Source organism: Bactrocera tryoni, chromosome 1 (assembly GCF_016617805.1).
Source record: "Bactrocera tryoni isolate S06 chromosome 1, CSIRO_BtryS06_freeze2, whole genome shotgun sequence".
Taxonomy (NCBI): Eukaryota; Metazoa; Arthropoda; class Insecta; order Diptera; family Tephritidae; genus Bactrocera; species Bactrocera tryoni.
The window spans coordinates 60,382,735-60,401,922 of NC_052499.1; the positions used below are offsets into that span (position 1 = coordinate 60,382,735).

A 19,188-nucleotide genomic window follows, 5' to 3' on the forward strand; every position below is an offset into this window, starting at 1 on the left:
ATACATAGCTATTTAATGTGTAAAATTCAGTTTTTTTTTTATTATTTCGCTTTATTTAATAATAAAATCAAAATAATCAAATATTTACTTAAACTAATAGCGAGCTCCACGTAATGCTCGTCCTCCAAGTCACCGGTGATGCGGCTAATTGAATGGTGTGTCTTTGTTATACGCATCCAAATGCTCCAAATGATTTCTGTAATATTAAAAATTTTAATTACACACACGACATTCATTTCACAATTCTTACCTTTTTCTCCTTGTTAAGCTTTTTCGTTTACTCTATATAAAAGAAATTAATAACATATACATATACATATGTATGTATGTATATGTATTAAAAATTAATTATGAAATATCAAATTATCAAATAACGAACTTACCTCTTTAAAATCCAAAATAAAGTGCGCTTTTCGTTTTCTTCTTCTTGAAAAATTGGGCATTCGTCTCTCCTATTCTAGCAAGTTAATATTACAATATGTTGAGAATGTCGATAATTTTTCTCTGTCTTACTTACGTATTCTCCCATTCAATTGATAAATTCCAGAAAACAGTGTTACTGAACAGCTGAAAATATTTCAATGCGTTTGTGTAATCTGTAACCCTCCGTCTTGCACAATAAAAATACTAAAAAATACTTAAAAAAATGCACCTGTAAAGGATATTCTAGCTTTGGTTTTTTTTCCTAGTTATATATTTCATTTCCTATTAAATAAATGATTTCACAAAACCGTCCAAATTTGAGTTACCTAATTGCTGTAAAACTGAAATTCTTATTTGCGGTGCTCCACAATTCCTCAATTGCGTGCTGAATAATTGGAAACCTGATAGGGTGGCAACATTTCTGCACACCGCTCTTTATAAATCAGCTGATTTTCACAATTCTCCATGTTTATGCGCCTGACCACATGTTATCTGATAAAAGTAGCCATATTGTGTGTTGTTTATTCGCACGGCACAAGTAGAATCCCTATAGCAAAACAACAAAGACAACTTGTATTCGTATAGCAGCTGTGAATAGAGAAAAACGTCAACAAAAGACGAAAATAAAGACGAATTTGATCAAATCAGCTTGTGATACGAACGGCTACATTTGTACATTCGCGCTGTTTTATTCGCATTAAATTGTAGATGGAGTATCAAATTCACATAAGAAAGTGAACAAGTTTGAAAACGGAGCAACAAAAATTCAAGGATTATCGAAGCTTTTATTGAATATTGAAAAGTAATTGATTTGATTGCGCCATACATTTATTGATAAGTAACCTGGGTATGATTATAATTACATTTTACCATAAACTGTGAAGTCTGTTTTATTGTGGTGCCTGCGTAGTGTTCAAGCTGTGGAGCCACTCAGTTTCAGTGGAGGCTAGTGGATCGTGGCTATAAACTCATTTATACTTCTTTCTTTTGTGTACGCTTCGGGTGCATATATACTCGTATAAACTTACAAACAACGCCACATGAATTAGCAAAATTTTGTTTACAAATACGACTATTTCTCGAAATACGCAAAATACTGTCAACTGCAAATCAGGTACGTACCTATTTGAAGCTCAATTCCATAGCATATATGCATAAATACGTATTAGGTATACCAATTAAAAACATATGTATGTGACTATACTTTATACAATTATTTATACATTATGTGTTTGAAATTACTTATGTACATATGAATGTACAATTGGCTAGTCTTTGCACTTGCACCGCTAGTTCAAATGTGACTGATCCAATAATTCTTAAAAAATTAAAAAAAAACTACAAGAAACGTTGACATCGTCTGTACCGAAACAAAAAAACCTTTCCGGTGCATTTGTTATATTCTACAAGGGTATAAAAAGATCTCTATCTTGATTTTGATCGGCCAGTTTGTTGGCAGTTATGTATATGATGTTTGTAGATGTCCGATGTGAAAAAAATTCTTCAATATTGTAGCTTTGCGTTAGAATTGTTGGTGAAGGTATCTTGTCAAATAAAAATGTTTTATGTATCATATACGAATTTTGATCGTTCAGTTTGTATGGTAACTACAGTGGCCCGATATCGGCGACTCCGACCGAAGGGCAAATTTCTTTAGAAGAAAGAACGTATATCAAATTTCAGATCGATATATAAAAAACTTAGGAACCAGTTCGCTTATATACAGAGCGTCAATGTGATTATTAGGTAAATGGATAAATGCCCCCTTTTCGGCTTTAAGCGTTCACTCTGTAGGCACCCTAAATTGATTTAGCTGATTCATGCTGATCATTTATAAATTTATATATATACATACATATATGTATGTATATGATTTATAACGACTGTCTCCTACGTTTCCTTCTAGATGTTAAAAACTTTGGCTAACTTGATGTACCCTGTTCAGGGTATAAACACCGAAAATATACGCCTTAGAATTTTTGTTTATTTTAAATATTGGCAATTTTCAGCTAACTGACAGAGAGACTAATAGCAACGTTATATCTGTGTACATAAGTATGTATGTACATTGGTTTGTTAAGACCCTAATTTCTTTGTCTTCATATTTATATTGCTTTCGATAGCTTCTTAGTTCGAAAACGTCATTGATTTGAACTCATGAACGAATGTACTTTAGTACGAGGGCGGTCCGACAAGTACTTATCCTACTCTGATGTTACATCCACACTATTGACGAAGCGATGCTCCAAATTCGTTAACGTTTCATTCGTCTCCAGTTTCGAATGAATTTCTCAAAGAATTTTAAACAAAGGGAACACACGGTATTAAATTTAGGGAAAATCATCGGCAGGTCCAATGCCAAGATCCATGATTCATCTATAGCCGCGACACAACACAGTAACTCCGTCGTATTAGTTCAAATATATTTTTTACGATTGCTACTGTCTCGCCTATCTCACTCTTCAATCAACTCATTTACGTTTTTCTAAAATCCCGCAGACACTTCCTCTTTGAAACTCGCTCAAATCACAATTATAGTACGAGTTATAGTATATAGGAGTTTTCGCAATTTCGTAAATTTCCCCCATCATCACTCTCCCGATTGTCTAACACCTTTGAAATCGCTCGTTGCCTACCGTTGGATGACTTCAATTCCCATTAATTTGTACTCTCCCCCCAAACGTGGTCTAGATACTGCGTTGTACATATGTATGTTTACATCGATTTTTTGTAACTGTAAGAAAACAATTGATATACGACATAGTTCTACATTTAGTTCAAGATGATTTCATCATGGTAATGACGATATGATTTCACCTACGTGAATTATACGATTATTATATATTAAATATTATTGTCTCATCCTGAATATCCATAACACATTAGACGTATTTTGCGAACGAATGAAACACCACATTGGCGTTGCTATTATAATTGCCACGTACTAAGTAACTGGCGAGAAACGTTAAATTGTTAAAGTGTTGCATATCTAATAGAAAAAATATTCTTATTTTATAGCTTTAATTCTAAAAGACACCTCATATTGTTGTCACAGCAGTGAACTAATACCTATTTGGGTCGCAACGATAAAGTTAATTGTCATCGAAATCAGCTAACGGGAGGCTCAGAAAAGTATTGTTCGCGTAGTAGCAAAAGTGGGATTCATTGGGCATGCAAAGAGGTAGATAGAAAAATGCAAGTACTCATTGCATGCAGGATATTTATTTGATATAGTGAATACGATTATGGATAGGTAAAAGTTTATCCTACTACAAAATCCGCAAGTTAAGCAAGGCTGACTTTAGATTCGCTAGGCAACTCGAGCTCTTCATCTGCAAAATGTAATGAGTTGACTGCAACTAACCATTCACTGGGAGATTTTGTTAAAAGACACCTCATCGTTGTACCCCGGCCATTCACTACAAATAATACTATCTCTATTTCTCGGGAAACTTTAAAAATTTAAAGTAGTGGAGAAAACTATTTTGTAATTATCCTTTTTGGAGAAAACTCATTGATAACCACATGATATGAAGCGTTTATTAAATGACCAGGGCCAAGTATTATACAATAGCTTAATGTTTGTTACTGAACGATGCATAACCTCGCTATTTTAGTATATGTATGTATATTATATATCAGTATATACTTTTAAACAAACCGCGCTTTATTTTTCTCAGTGTTCGTCAAAAAACGTGCTTAGAGCGTTATGATCATGTCTAAATGATCACAGCCGAATTTGTTTTATTTTTCTTTTTGTTTTTCTTTTTCTCACTTGATAATACAATCGGCTGATGGTGCTACTAAGAGCGAGAGTCTGAAAAGGAATTAGTACGTCGATGCTTCTCATAGTTTGTACACATATCATTATATATATGTATATGTATAGTACATAAGTATATTCACACATGTAAGAGGCTTTAATTTGCCAAACTAATTCGCTGACAATACAATAATTCATTTCAACAAGAATATAAGCGTCATTTGATTGATATTGCAATTGTAAAAAAAAAAGGTGAAACGAAGAAGATCAATCAACCAAGCAGTAAACTACAACAATAAAACTTGCTTACTAAAATATATAAGTATGAGAATATTTTCAAGAGAGTTTTAAATTGTTGCTGTAAACATATTGACTATTTTTAATTTTTATGTTGATTAAGCGTACGTGAGATAGCTTGCGAAATCTTCCCGTATGCGCCACTAAACGTGAAATGTCAACAGTCAGTCGTCGGTGGTACTTGCGCGGAAGCTAATATATATTAGAGCTAATCTCCAGTTCCATATAAATGAATAACAAAATATTTTCGCCCATAATAATAGTCTTTAGCAAGTGAGATGGTTAGTAAAACATATTTTGTGTCATAAATATATAACATGTACATACATATACAATATAAAAAGTGCAATGATGGCAACAACACACGCGTTCACATGTACTTAGGTGTATATTTAGTCTACGCAACCGCTACAATATCGTTTCCTTGTTTGCTATTTAATAACAACAAATTTGTACAAAATGAAATGAGGCTTGTGCTATTTCTTTTTATTTACTCAACTGTTTTGTTTTGAGTTCAGTGCTCGTGGAGATGAAAATTTACCGATTTTTTTTAAATAATAATAACAATAAAATATCTTGTGCTAGTTTAGTTTAGTTGTGTATTAATAATTAGCACATAATAATAAAAAAGTTATAATAAAAACAGTCGTCTATCTAGATACATACATAAGTAAATGCTGAGGAGTCTGGTGAAATTCGAATATAAACAAAAACGTGTGAATTCGCATATTTGTTGTTGAAATTAATTATAAGTATTACTTGCGGAAGCATTCTCCGACTGTGTAGGTGCTTATTTACTCTGGAAATGAAAGTTCAAAAATAACTCGACATTGCTACATTCTACTATACAAAAACAAAGAAAACACGTTAACACCTAGTGTAGTGTGACAGCATAAAAAACATCGGTTTTCGGAAATATAAAAATAGAATACTGTATCGATTAGTTTGAAATACATGTTTCAAGAATACCAAACCATTTTTTCTTTTAATTAAATGTTTTTAGAGTTGTACGAGATCTCCGACGGCGCTACATTGAATTCAGCCTTCTTCGTGTATTAAACTTAAAAATAAAGAATTCTCGTTAAACTAGAAGATATTCACCGTACAACAAAAAATCAAAAATTGACAAAAGAGCGGCGTTAAAAAATTTTTAAAAATTGAATTTTACCCCAAATTTTGGTAGATTTTGGCAAACAAAAATTCGATTTATCATCAGATAAAAAAAACCGATAGGTATATAGAATTACATAGAGAAGAGGAAAAAAATCATAATCGGTTCATTTGTCTTCGATGCTGTTTCGAGAGAAATGCGTTTAAAGATAACTGTTAGAGCTGATCGAACTGAGTGGCTACACTTTGGAAGGCTGTAACTCAAAAAATGTTTAAAATATGTAAAATAATAGTATGAAATTTAAAGATATGGACTATCGAAATATTCAAAGATTTGAAAAAATCAAAATTTCACACAATTGTGAAGATAACTTGTGAAATAAAAAAGATTTCCATACAACGGCATGATTTCAATGGTTAAGTTTGTATGGTCGTTACATACTATCTTGAGGTCGTGAATATAAAGATCGATACTTGCTGTTATTCAAATTTCTTATTGTGAAAATTAATTTTCAATTCTTTATATACTATACTTCTCAAAACTACGGTTATTGAACCCTATAAGCTTCTTTGCGCACACTTTTGCTGGGCAGCTGAGGCAATCTACATAAATCAAACATAAAATTATCTAAAGCTGTTTTTTTCCTACATTCAGTATAACATATGTATATCTACGCTTGTAGTCATGGTGCTATAATCAAAAGAGTTATTGTCGTGGTAGCATCATTGGTCTCGCTGATAAGCGTGACACGTCAACGCTGGTGAGTGACCAATTCATTTGTTTAGACCAAAATAATGCGACGTTATAAATTTGTCGAATTTAATAAATACCTTGACTGATTTGTTGTTTTCCGTCAAAGGTGACTGGTATCTTAAAAGTTTATATCCTTTAACTATATTATATTTCTTCGACGGCTTGTACTTAAGCTATTAAATAAAAATATTATTATTAATTTTATTGCTGCTATAGTGCCAAAGTACATTCATTAATAATTTGCAAATTTTTGCATACAATTTCGTAGAAAATCCTTTTACTAGAACTTATTTGCAATACTACTACAATATGGCATTTTTTATAATCGTATGGCTTCAGACATTCATGCTGCGTACTTAGTCACATTTATTTTTAATCCTCAGTGATATGACATTGTTAATGAACTCTTAAAAATTCAGAATCACCAATGTTTTTCCAGTATTAATATCTTATTGCTGTCTGTCAACACTTTATATATGTATGTACATACATATATGTATATATTTACTAATTTTATACTGCTAGGCAAGCCTTTATCTAATCAAAGCATTTGGTAGCACAAAATTTATAATTACACTTTGATGACTTCTTCAATTTACACACTTTTCGATAAAACAAATACTTCAACATACTTAAACTAGATATATTTACATATATGGTACATATCAGCGTTGCCATTTTGGTCCGATCAGACCAAAAGTGATAGTTTCATTTGCTTTTGGTAGTTTGCTTGGCACAAGGGTCACTCTAGCTTATCGGGCCAACTCGAGCAAACTCGTGCACTATAGGTGGTGGTTTAACTCCTACTAATGGTTTCTGCGAAACAATCCCAGCAGAAACTGCTTGAAGAGAGTGTATTGTATTCCTTGAGCGGAAACATGCAGACCTCACTATGTAGGCGTTGGACAGGAGACATCAAGAGGCATCCTTTAATAGTATATTCTGATACATTTGAAGCTTCTTCGTCTGCGTTTCACTACATCCAGGTGACAATTTCAATGCAGCATACTTGATGACCGGCTGTCTGATTGCCTTGAATGTTACCAGCAACGTTTTTTTGTCCTTTACCCAAGAGCTGCTGGCTCGCAACTTGAGGATTTTGTTGCAGGTCTGTACTTTGGCATTAAGCTCGGTCGTATATGAAGAGAAGAAGCACACAGGCTGTCAAATGTAACGCCTAAAATCTGAGGGTCGTTGACAGTCGGACGGATCACAGCCATCGACTGATAATAAGAACCAGTCTGTACTCCTTCGTCAATGTCGTTAATATGATCGTTTAGTTGGGGAGAGTTTCAGACGCCTGAGAGAGATCGGTGCACAAAAATTTTCTCAAGTGGCAACACTGACATACATATGTACATATACTCAGACTTCTATATTCTACTTTTTTGGTTTAAATTGTTAACTAAGTGAGCTAAGCTTACGCATTTCACTCAGATGTCAAATTGCCGTAGTGACAGAAAAGTGTCACTCATTGTCATTGATTTGGTCTCTTGCCTAAATTATGTTTCTTTCTTCTTTTATATCAAAATTTTATTTAGTCAAATTTAACACTTTCAAGTGTCCACAATATAAGTTTATTTTACAAAACAGCAGTGATTTTGGTGGTGAGTGCAGAACTCATAAAGATTGAAATTAGATTGCGATTGCGCTGTGAATTCTTTTGAGTTATTAAAAATAACCGTTATTGCAACTAGATAGATTAGAACTAGTGATAGGAGTGATCTACTTGAAAGCACCAAGTTTACACCAGTTGGGGTAGTTAAAAGAAGATGAATGAAAAACGAAGCCAAACCCAAATTGAAAAAAACACTTATTTCATTAAATTTTTAGCAAAAAGTAAACTAGATTTAATACTTTTTTAAAAATACAATATATTTCTTGCAATAAATTGACTTTGATTGGTAATTTTGTATGACAGATATATGCTATATTGGACCAATCTAAAGATTTTTTCGGAAATTGCACCAAAGCCTTGAAAAACAAATTTCAAATTTCTTGAAGACGTCTTGTCAAATAAAAGAGTTCTCCGTTCAAGAACTGGATTTTGATCGATCAGCTTGTATGACAGCTTTGTGTTCTGACCTGAACAATTTGTTTAAATTTTGTTAAGATATATTGTCAAATACAAAAGTTCTTCACACAAGCACTACATTCCTATCGTTTAGTGTATATGGCAGCCATACCTGTATTCTATAGTGGTCCGATAACGATGATACCAACAAATAAGCTGCTTCTTGGGGAGAAAAGGACATTCATAGCTAAATCGACTCAGCTTTTCATGTTGGTAATTGTATAGGATCACCGCCGTTTTCTTCGGGGTATAACCGTTATTACATGAGCTAGTAAAGAAGTACTGATACCACTTATTTCTTTTATATTTTAATAAAAAAAATTACCAGCAAAAAGTCTAAAATATTTTTTTATATGACCTGCAAAAAATACGGTTGTGTATATCTGAACCAATATTTCTAAAAATTACATTTTTATTGTAAAATTTTCGAACACAGATTTAAGAGCTTAATTTTTATGATTTGGTATTTGTTTATAAATATTGATATTTCCTTTAAAGAAAATATGTACTTAAATATTAACCTTTCTTAACATATTAGGTACATATGTATGTATATAGGAATATACGTCTACTGACTATTCGTAATATCCAGAAGTATATAAATGCTACAGATTTCTTTATTTGCATAAAGACGGTGCAACAACCTGAAGTCATAAAACACAATTTTCTTGACAAATAACAACAAAAGTCATGTTCAGCCAATAGTATATATGTACATACATACATCTATATATACATTATCACAATCGTACTTAGATGTATGTACATACATATATATATATATATATATGTGTATATACATATGTATGTACGACTGTACAACAGTAAGAAACTAAAGATATAGATATAAACTTACGCCTATACAAAACTCCATACACTCTGGTTCTCCTTGATTGACGCAATGGAACTATGAGTAATGAGTCTGAAGGAGAACTTCATTTAAAAACGCACATTCTTATGTAAGTGATAATGCAGCATGCGTATGCATTTATTTGTACACAAACACATATGTGTATGTATATACATATGTATGTGTATTGTATTAAATCACTTGCATTTAAAATAATTAATGTTGATAGCAAACTTCTATTCACCAATATGTGTATAAATTATCACCGTTTAACTCAATATTGTCAAGTTTTTACAAATGTACATAACTTACATACATACATACATGTATAAAATCTCGAATATCCGCGCGAAAGAAGCTGGGTTGTCTACGTACTATATGCACGTAGTAATATTTGTATGTAGTGAAAGTATATGACCTGCGCAATAGTCCGAATGGAAAGCTACTTACGTTGCTGAAAAACGATCAAACACTATACATCGCCCAACGCGATATTTAGTTTGAAATGGCTATCATCAATGTTTGAACTCATTCCCAATCTGCCCAACCCGGGCACTTCGAAATTAGCGGGTCCCGCAGATCCCGCGACCAGCTTCATTAATCATATACATAAGTATGTATGCATGGATTGAATTCAAGTTAGATGAGAAATAAATTAAACTAATATGATATTCTTGTCTTTATTACCGTTAGCAGTTAAAAATATTTTACATATAAAACTTGTTTTATTCCTCTATATTATTGTTTTAAATAATTCTATTAGCCTACACTTTCACAAGTTGTCAACTTGTTTCAAATTTAAAGCGCTCAATATTAGCTGAATTCATTGTCAATTTCTATCTTATCTTGAAATAGTCAACAACTAAAACTGGGATTCAACTAAAGGGATTTACTTGTCATTTCGGTAATACCTTTCAATCATATGTATGTACATATTCTCTCGAAGAAATGTAATATGTATGTTGCCAAGCTGCTTTTCTTCTATCTTTGATGAAGTGAATAAATTCTGGTAGTAAAGCGACAGCTTCTTCCAAATATGTATGTAATCATTTAAAAAATCAAAAAACCTTAACTTCAGTTCCACCGAAGCTATAATACCCTTCGAAAGAAGAATTCGATTTTGACTTATATATACATACATATGTAGTTGTTGCTATAGTGGTCCAATCTGAACAATTTTCCTTGTCAAATTTCATGAAGATACTTATATTGTCAAATGAAAAAGTTTTCCATACATGATCTTAATTTTGATCGATCAGTTTGCATAGCATTTATAAACTAATAGCCGATTTCAAGGGTTCCGACAAACGAGCAGCATTTTGACAAGAAAAGAACATGTGCAAAATGTCATATCGATATTTCAAAAACGGGTTCCCGTATACACAGCCAGACATTCGACTGAGCTCATTACGCTGGACGAGGATTACGTTTACAAATTTTTTAACTTTAAATAGAAATATCTGGAAAACTATGAGTCTGAGGAGGGTATATGTGTATACATTTTTTAATCCTGAGGACTTCCTCCATCCATCCGTACCATCAAATCGCGACGCCAAAAGAATCGTAATATTGCCGTTACGCTGATCAATACTATATACTATACATATGTATATATTGAGTGTTTGAAATTCCATGTTAAACTTAATATACCCTATGTGTATAAAAAGTTATTACTTATTGATTTTCAATCTTATTAAACACTTAATATTGAAGTATAAAGTATAAATAAATAAAAATATTCACGTTTTTCATGTTGACGACAAACATGACAATTCGAAATTTTTTTATTTTTAATTTATAATTTATAAATATTAATAATTAATTGAACTTTTCTAATTGCAGATTTTGAAAGTGTGCTTGAAATTCGTTCCAGTGTGCAAATAGGCAAAATTTCACATTAACTCCAACGAAATTCCAAACCAAAAGCCAAACTACAAAAAAACGGCATGATAAAAATATAAAATACATACGGCTCTCAAATACGTTCGACTGACAAGTTAAAACATTAGCTGTTTAGTAAAAATTGAATGTGATAACTATATCTTAGAAATATAGAAACCAAGCTAAATACTACTACATACATATATTCTCATATAAATATAAGAAATCGTCTAATCCAGTCAAAATGAATAGCACTGGCAATTTTTTCGACGAGCAGCTCGTCCATATCTACACACATTTAGTGCATAATTATGTGCCAGATTTCCTACTCACAATGAGCAACCATTTTGTGTATACGCCGTGGGTGTTCTCCTTGCTGGGCTCGGTGGTCATCGGACTAGCCGGTATACTACCGTTGATCATAATACCCACTGATGAAAAGCTTAAGGAGGGCGGTTACAAAGATCGTAAGTTAACAAATAATTTTCCTAAATATTTTTCTAATACTAACCATTTTTCTTGGTAGCTGGTGAATCCAAATTTCTCAAAGTACTGCTAAGCTTCGCAGTGGGCGGCTTATTGGGCGATGTTTTCTTGCATCTCTTACCCGAAGCTTGGGAAGGTGAAAAAAATAGTAAGTTTTCAATTATCAAATGAATATTTCTCATTTATCGTATTTTAACGATTTTATTTAAATTTCAGCTCCCTCCGAGCATCCTTCCTTACGCTCTGGCCTTTGGGTTCTATCGGGTATACTTATTTTCACCATAGTTGAGAAGATATTCTCTGGTTACACCAATGCCGATGAAGAGAATCCTCAACCAAAATGTGTGGAAATCGCTAATTGTTTATTGCGCAAAACGGGCGGAAAAATACCCGACGGTCATAACAATTCGGAAGGCTGTGCGGGATCATGTGACATTGAAGATGTGCCCAATGGCTGCTTCTTACGTGAACGAGAACAAAAACAAAAAGAACAGCCCAAGAAAGTAGCAGGCTATTTAAATTTAATGGCTAATTCCATTGACAATTTCACACACGGCTTGGCGGTTGCGGGTTCATTTTTGGTTTCATTCCGACACGGAGTATTGGCAACATTTGCTATTTTGTGTAAGTCTAAATTACTAATTTAAATGTATTTATCTTATTTATAATATTTATGTTTCGAGTAGTGCATGAGATACCCCACGAAGTTGGAGATTTTGCCATACTTTTACGATCTGGTTTTAGTCGATGGGATGCTGCACGTGCCCAGCTTTTAACCGCCGGTGCCGGTCTGATGGGTGCATTGGTTGCGATTGGTGGTTCGGGCGTCACATCGGCAATGGGTAAATTTATATTTGCCTTTACATTTTCATTTAATATTTATAATGTAAACTTTCAGAGGCGCGAACCTCCTGGATTATGCCTTTTACGGCTGGAGGATTTTTACATATAGCATTGGTGACAGTATTACCAGATCTCTTAAAAGAAGAAGAGAAAGCTGAGTCCTTGAAACAGTTGCTTGCGTTGATTTTTGGTATTCTAATTATGGCTTTGATGACGGCATTTTTTGAGGCGTGAGCACTGTAAATGTTTAAAAACCTAAAACATTTGCAAAATTTGTTGTAGCACTTGTGTGTGTATAAAATTAATAAGCCAAAAATAATGTAGCTACCAAGCAAGGAGTACAATATAAAACACATTTTATTTGGCATTATGTAATATAATCGTTAAAAAATAGTGGAAAACAAATACACAACCAAGTGCATAATTTTAAATTTAGTTGAAATCTGATTTGAATTATTGCAAGAACACAGAAACAAAATCACTATGTACCGAAATGGTATTAAACGTTATACAAAAATTGTTAATATATTTTTTTAATATTTCGCCAAATTCATAATTTTACTTACATTAATGTAACTCATTTTACAAAAACTATTTTGGTAGTCAAGGGCATAAGGATTGCCTACAACATTTATTTCTGTAAAACTGTTTTAACTTTTCTGAATTTAATATAAATAAATTTACTTTGTCAAAATTTATTAAGTAGCGATAGTAAGAGATAGTTGAATTAAACATAACCGTAACGCAAGAAGATCGATATTGTTCATTTGTGATATTGATCTTTTTAAAATTCTTTAAGAAAATGCCATTAGTTATAAACGACTACAAGATATTATGTGTGAAAGATGACTTGATTATCGACCACTGTAAATACATACATTTATAAATATACTACTATGAGAAAATAATAGCAAGACTTTGTTCATAATTTTAAAATTCTTAATTTATTCTTCAAACTTCAAGTTTCAAGGGTCCACCTCGAAGTAATCCCCCTTGGCCACAATACACTTGTGCCAACCTTCCTTTTTTCAATCCTCCAAGCCATCATTGAAGTCAATTTCCGGAATACCCTCCAATGTGGGTAGCGTTTATTGACTTCAATTGGCTCAAAACGGTTTACCCGTAGCGATCGTTTGAGTTTGCTAAATAGCCAGAAGTCGAACGAAGCTAAATTCAGCTACCATCTTTATTCCACCTTTCCGGCAATTTTTAGATTACTACCCAAAATAACTGCATCGGCTTGGCGGGTGAGAATGAATCAAGGCAATTTTTGATACCCTGTTCTAAAGTAAACCATAGTCCAGTGAGTTCTGCATCGAACAGAACAAATGGTTGTGAGAAGCGGCTATGAGGCGGGTGAGGCAAAACTCCCCAATCACTCTTCCAAATAGTTTTTAACTGGAAATTACTCTCATTTTTAGTCGGAAATTCTGAACGTTTTTCAGCAATAGCTCGCTTCAATTTAAGATTGTTTTTGATACAGAAAAGACTTCATATTAAAGTAATGAAGAAGAACTCCCCGCAAAAACACCTAAGATAAATTATAATAAAATTACCTTTGAAATGTTCACGCGACATAAATGTATTCAATAAATGGTATACCAAAAATTTGATGGTAACTGGGTATTTTTAATTTTGTAATGATGGCAACTCATGTACTTCATTGACATTCCACTGGTTATTTTGTGTTATTTGTACATATTTTCCAAAGTTCGTGTATAATACCGTCTATCAAAAATTGCAAGGGCTGAGAAAATTATCTTAAAATTACCTAAAAACAAGATGCCGAAAGACAGAATTACAATAATTGAGCGCATTAATAACACGTTATGAAATTGGCCCTTAAAATCTCAAATCCTATTGGTAATTGAGATCAAAAAAATTGTGAAGAAATTCTTGTTCTAGCGCTGCGCTTCGGTGCGTTATCTGCAGTTTGCGGCGCCTGCAATGAGCATTGCAATGGGTCGTATAAGGAACAAAAAAATATGGCTCTATTTCGATAGAATATCAGATTATGCAGCACGTTGTAAGAATTGTAAACTTAATCTATCCTGCAAACACACTTCAGCTAATTTGGTGCGTCACCTGTATTACAAGTAGGTCGTTTTCAATTAACATATCGCTCAAATACTTCACCCAACGTTGGTGGCCATATTTGCCCACAATTTTATCAATTCACAGACACCATGTTGATGCGAGCTACTATGGTGCAGAACAAACTGGATTTCTTAAACAAAAACGTGGAAGAATAAATCAAAGATCTGGTGTTACGACCAATGTTTCGCCTCCATATCTATCACCGGTCGTTGCAACAAATGACACATTTGATCCACTTGAAGAAATAAAACAAGAAGTTGTGCCCTTGAAACTTGTGCGTTGCGATAGATCCGACGAAGATCCTGATGTTGATGATGACACGGTATAATAATTATGGCATATGTCTGCTTAATATTTAACATATTTTCTATTAACTACTTACAGCGTTCGGCACATGAATATCAAAGACCAACTGCGTCTATATCTTCACCATCACAGCATACGCCATCTACAGAAGGTTCAAATGAAGATATAAGCTGTGGTTATGCTATTGATACACATCATGCTAATGAAGAGGAGGCAATTAGCAAGCAGCTTTTTTTGGACAACCCACATTTTAAAGAAAAACTTAAAGCAGAAACTCGATATTTTAATGAGATGGCTGAACTAGCTCGTGCTAAGAGAATTATGATCGAATTGCAAAGTAAGAAGCTGATGTTAGAAATGGAAACTATGCGTTCCAACTGACTAGGCCTTTTCAATCGTAAATGCGTTATTAGCATTTCCATAATATATTGCTTAACTTGAGTGTTACATAAAATTTAATGCTTGGAATTTAATGTATTTCCCCCCTTTTAATATAGACATTCTTCTATTACTATTAAATTAAACCATATTAAACTCAACTAAGATCATAGGTATTATTTTTATATTTTATATGTTATTGCTTTCATTAAATGCTGGAGGTCGACGTCTGTACATTGGGCATATCTATATTCACATGGTATGCGGTATCATTTGAATTTATATTTAGTAGTCGATCTAGCTCGATTCGAGCTTTCTTAGCCTGCAATGCTGTAAAATATTTTTGCATACGATAATACCCTGCTTTTTCTTTAAAGTATTCAGTTTCCATACGTAAACGTTCTTCATTTAATTTCCGTAATCTACTAGTACTAGTTGACATTTTGAAAGTTCGATCTGGTGATGCGTCAAAACTGGAAGCAGCGGATAAAGGTCGTGCCATGGGATAATTATGCATCATCTATAAAAGCAAATATATATATATTAATTTTAGTGTACACATTAAATAAATATATATTTAAATCGTACATTTGGGTCGAAAGGATCTTCATCACATATAATTTGACCAGCCTGATCCTCCTCTATTATATCATCGAATGTCGTGTGGTCCTTTTTTATATTCCCATCATTATACTCTATTGTAAATTCCTCATTTTCACCACGCCAATTATCCTCGTCATGTTCGTATTCGTAGTCATCTGTTTCTTCACAAGCATCCTATCAATAATACGTAAGCCATATTCGTTATGGAAAGGCTGAAGTTTACAATTATAACGAAGAGGCTTTAATGATAAAAAAAAACTTACATCTAATCCTAAATTTCCTCTTCTTCTTCTATCGCGTTTAACTGGAGGGGTCGACGTTATTGCATGCGTTGTTGTGAGGTGTGTGCGTATATCTTTAAAATCCTTATCATCAAAGACACTTTTACACATGGTACATTTAATTTTACCATCTTCTGTGTGCTCACAATGTTCCCATATTAAAGTGTCATCAATTTCTGCAGCCTCTTGTAATAATTCACCGAACACACGCGTTTGTGTCACCACCCCGTGCATGCGATGTAAGTGTCGTTGTAAATTACTTGTGCCTTGAAAGGATAGATTCTTTTTACAAAAGCTACAACGCACGACATCTGGACCAAGTCGTGTACAGTATTTCCAAACAATGCTTGTTGCCGCCGTAGATCTTCTGCGTCGCTGCGCAGCTGCCTCTTGATCCTCCTTCAAATCTGCTATTGCGTTATCTTCATCGCCGACATTATTTAACCTTGCCTATTTAAAGGTATTCATTAAAATATTTAATTAATACAAAGAAACGCGGGCTCACTGTTTCACTCTCTACACGTCCAACGATATTGTGTCTTCGTTGTAAATGTGTTATTACGTTCGCTGTACCATGAAAACTCATAACCTTTTTACAAAGTTTGCATCGAATTGTGTGCCTCGAAAGTTTCTCACAATAATTCCATACATAGCTGCTTCCCTTTCGTTCTTTTCGCATACGCCTTCCTTCAGAATTGTTTTCATCTTTCACTTTAACCAGTTCATCATCGCAACTGTTCATTGTAGAATCTAGTTGATTGGATGAAATAACTGCCACGAATTCTTCTGCATTATCCATAGTCTTTGCGCGACACAATTCTCTGCTGGTAATTACGTCTGAGTGTTTACGCCTTAAATGTTTTGTTATATTTGCAGTATTTCCACCGCCAAAATATAATAATTTATCACACAAGTGACAACGTGCGTATCGATAATCTTCTTTGGTACAATACTTCCATATAAAACTACAGCTTGGCCGACCTACTGCGCTGACAGGTGCACTTTCTTGGGTATCCTGAAGGAAAACATTCGGTTAAGAGAAACATTAATGTTTTTCAATAGCTAGATCTTTTTACCCCTATATCGGTGCTCCTGTTAATGTCGTGCGCAGCAAACAAATGTCGAGCCAAGTTGCTGGTTTGTTTGCTTACACTGCTTCCACAAATTAAGCACTCTAATGAACCGTTATTGCTATTCTCTAAATGGCGGAAGTATTTCCATACAAAACTGGACTTACGTTTCTTACAATTTCCAATATTCACATAATCTTCTGTTGACTCCGGTTCAATGTGTTCTCCATGAATGGATATATTTGTAAGCTGCTCTATGTTCGTTTCTTCAGCAGAATCAATTTCCATTTGTTTGATTTCCCCAGCTTACGCTGCTTTTATAAAATTAATGCTTTATATCACTTAATTTAATCATATAAGCCCAACAATTGTAAATTAATCTAGCAAACTCTCAAAATACACAAACTTATTTTTGACATTTTAACAATTATCATCGATATACATATATGCAATATCTTTGGCGCAGACTCCAAAAATTGTGTATGTATTGAGTTGCATTAATGTGTTTAATTTTTATATAAATATTCTTAAGTATTATAAAATGTTACATTCCATTTTTTTTAAGATTTGTTTGTTTATTTTCCAACCATTGATTGTTTTGATTATCTCTGCACGATACATATAATAAAAATTGCTTTGTTATTTGTCATATGTCATTCAGAAAAACGAATTAACAGCCCTATTTCTTTGTAATAAAAACGCAACCCTGGTTGGAAACTATCTAAAAAGGTGAATAGTATTTTTACCAAAGTTTTTGACATTTCATATATTGTGTTTTTAAAGTGCTAACAGCTGAGCAAGGTCTTTTGTTTACAAATTCGTTGATATTGAAATAAATATTATTACATTATAAATAAAACAACTAAATTATAAACTTATGAATTATGTCTACGGTAAGCGCCGATTATGAAGATCAACAAACCGATATAAGTTTAAGCGTGCGAAAAAAAGTCAGCATTGTATGGCGATATTTCGAAAAGTTAGACAGGTTGCGAGTGCGCTGCAGACTCTGTCGCCATGAGCAAAACTATCAAGGCACAACAGGAAATATTTTGCGGCATTTGAAAAATAAACATAATATTGACGCCACTCTAAAAGGGCAACAAGCTAATCCCAATATGGCTAGTAAATTCGTAAGAGAAATTGAGGAAAAGTCAAACGGCAGAACGGCGGACGAGGTAGGTTGTACGTGATATAATTGATTTGTATGTCTAACAATGGCCTAAGTAGGATTGCAGCGAAAGTGATTTTCTTAAAATAGAACCCACAGACGTAAGCTCCTCAAGTCGAAGAGTAGATGATATAAAAAGTAAAGAAACACTTGGCGAAGAACTGGATCCATATACGGATAACACGTTGGTAAAAAAATTATTAGTAATATTGCTGCTGCTATTTAAATTAGTTTATTAAACTCTTTCAGTTTTATAATTACGTTGAGGATCCCACGGGTAACAGCAATGTTTTAAACATAGACGGAAATAAAAAATTATCCGCTCAAGAAGAGCGAATAATGGCTGAAATAGAATATTTCCGTGAAAAGGCTGGGTACTATAGGATGCAAAAGAATCTCGTAGCGTTACAAGCAAAAAAGATTAAACATGAACTCAAAAATTTATAACGATTTTGGATCGTTAACATTTTCGGAAATTATCCACCATTGACAGCACAAATATGTTTTAGTTTTTCCAATATTATTGTACAATGACTAGAATAAGTTTGATCTAAGATTATGTTTTTTGTTTCTGCTTTTGTATTCATGCATCAATATATTTTTTGTATAAAAAAAGACCTATCATCTCTAAAAATATGAGAATCTCTTAAATCAATAGCCTTAATAGTTTTGAAACCTTGGCTTTAGCAGTTAATAAAATTCTGAATTTTATTTGCTTTAAGTAAATTTTTCAGATAAGACAGTAAATGCAAATATAATGCATACTCTTTATGTCGAAAATATTAATAATAAAAATCGAAA

The 19,188-nt window shown here is 33.2% G+C and overlaps 4 protein-coding genes across 4 annotated transcripts; 3 read left to right on the forward strand and 1 right to left on the reverse strand.

The window, feature by feature from the left end:
- The first annotated feature begins 947 nt into the window (after positions 1 to 947).
- Positions 948 to 13,391, forward strand: LOC120781222 (zinc transporter ZIP13 homolog). The gene is made up of 6 exons (XM_040113357.1): positions 948 to 1,537; positions 11,114 to 11,619; positions 11,679 to 11,786; positions 11,855 to 12,262; positions 12,325 to 12,480; positions 12,537 to 13,391. Exons 2-6 carry the CDS (start codon positions 11,397 to 11,399, stop codon positions 12,713 to 12,715), a joined length of 1,074 nt encoding a protein of 357 aa, XP_039969291.1. The 5' UTR covers positions 948 to 1,537; positions 11,114 to 11,396; the 3' UTR covers positions 12,716 to 13,391.
- A 774-nt stretch (positions 13,392 to 14,165) lies between these two features.
- LOC120775962 lies at positions 14,166 to 15,427 on the forward strand. The gene is made up of 3 exons (XM_040106376.1): positions 14,166 to 14,577; positions 14,663 to 14,900; positions 14,963 to 15,427. The coding sequence occupies exons 1-3, from the start codon at positions 14,429 to 14,431 to the stop codon at positions 15,263 to 15,265; spliced, it is 690 nt and encodes a 229-aa protein (XP_039962310.1). The 5' UTR covers positions 14,166 to 14,428; the 3' UTR covers positions 15,266 to 15,427.
- LOC120775952 lies at positions 15,425 to 17,657 on the reverse strand. The gene is made up of 5 exons (XM_040106366.1): positions 17,223 to 17,657; positions 16,652 to 17,161; positions 16,129 to 16,596; positions 15,851 to 16,039; positions 15,425 to 15,782 (listed from the first exon to the last, which is right to left on the reverse strand). The coding sequence occupies exons 1-5, from the start codon at positions 17,502 to 17,504 to the stop codon at positions 15,471 to 15,473; spliced, it is 1,761 nt and encodes a 586-aa protein (XP_039962300.1). The 5' UTR covers positions 17,505 to 17,657; the 3' UTR covers positions 15,425 to 15,470.
- Positions 17,658 to 17,984: 327 nt separating this feature from the next.
- LOC120775969 lies at positions 17,985 to 19,133 on the forward strand. The gene is made up of 3 exons (XM_040106389.1): positions 17,985 to 18,394; positions 18,447 to 18,575; positions 18,637 to 19,133. Exons 1-3 carry the CDS (start codon positions 18,101 to 18,103, stop codon positions 18,832 to 18,834), a joined length of 621 nt encoding a protein of 206 aa, XP_039962323.1. The 5' UTR covers positions 17,985 to 18,100; the 3' UTR covers positions 18,835 to 19,133.
- The last annotated feature ends 55 nt before the right edge of the window (positions 19,134 to 19,188 follow it).

Excerpts from the sequence above, each read along its gene's own strand:
- LOC120775952 (XM_040106366.1), bottom strand. The coding sequence starts at position 17,504 with ATGGAAATTGATTCTGCTGAAGAAACGAACATAGAGCAGCTTACAAAT. Across the intron at positions 17,162-17,222 it reads ACAGGAGCACCGATATAGGG|GATACCCAAGAAAGTGCACC; the intron begins GTAAAAAGATCT and ends GTTTTCCTTCAG. Across the intron at positions 16,597-16,651 it reads GACGTGTAGAGAGTGAAACA|GCAAGGTTAAATAATGTCGG; the intron begins GTGAGCCCGCGT and ends ACCTTTAAATAG.
- LOC120781222 (XM_040113357.1), top strand. The coding sequence starts at position 11,397 with ATGAATAGCACTGGCAATTTTTTCGACGAGCAGCTCGTCCATATCTAC. Across the intron at positions 11,787-11,854 it reads TTGGGAAGGTGAAAAAAATA|CTCCCTCCGAGCATCCTTCC; the intron begins GTAAGTTTTCAA and ends TTTAAATTTCAG. Across the intron at positions 12,481-12,536 it reads GGGCGTCACATCGGCAATGG|AGGCGCGAACCTCCTGGATT; the intron begins GTAAATTTATAT and ends GTAAACTTTCAG.
- LOC120775969 (XM_040106389.1), top strand. The coding sequence starts at position 18,101 with ATGTCTACGGTAAGCGCCGATTATGAAGATCAACAAACCGATATAAGT. Across the intron at positions 18,395-18,446 it reads ACGGCAGAACGGCGGACGAG|GATTGCAGCGAAAGTGATTT; the intron begins GTAGGTTGTACG and ends TGGCCTAAGTAG. Across the intron at positions 18,576-18,636 it reads CATATACGGATAACACGTTG|TTTTATAATTACGTTGAGGA; the intron begins GTAAAAAAATTA and ends AAACTCTTTCAG.
- LOC120775962 (XM_040106376.1), top strand. The coding sequence starts at position 14,429 with ATGAGCATTGCAATGGGTCGTATAAGGAACAAAAAAATATGGCTCTAT. Across the intron at positions 14,578-14,662 it reads GTGCGTCACCTGTATTACAA|ACACCATGTTGATGCGAGCT; the intron begins GTAGGTCGTTTT and ends ATCAATTCACAG. Across the intron at positions 14,901-14,962 it reads CTGATGTTGATGATGACACG|CGTTCGGCACATGAATATCA; the intron begins GTATAATAATTA and ends AACTACTTACAG.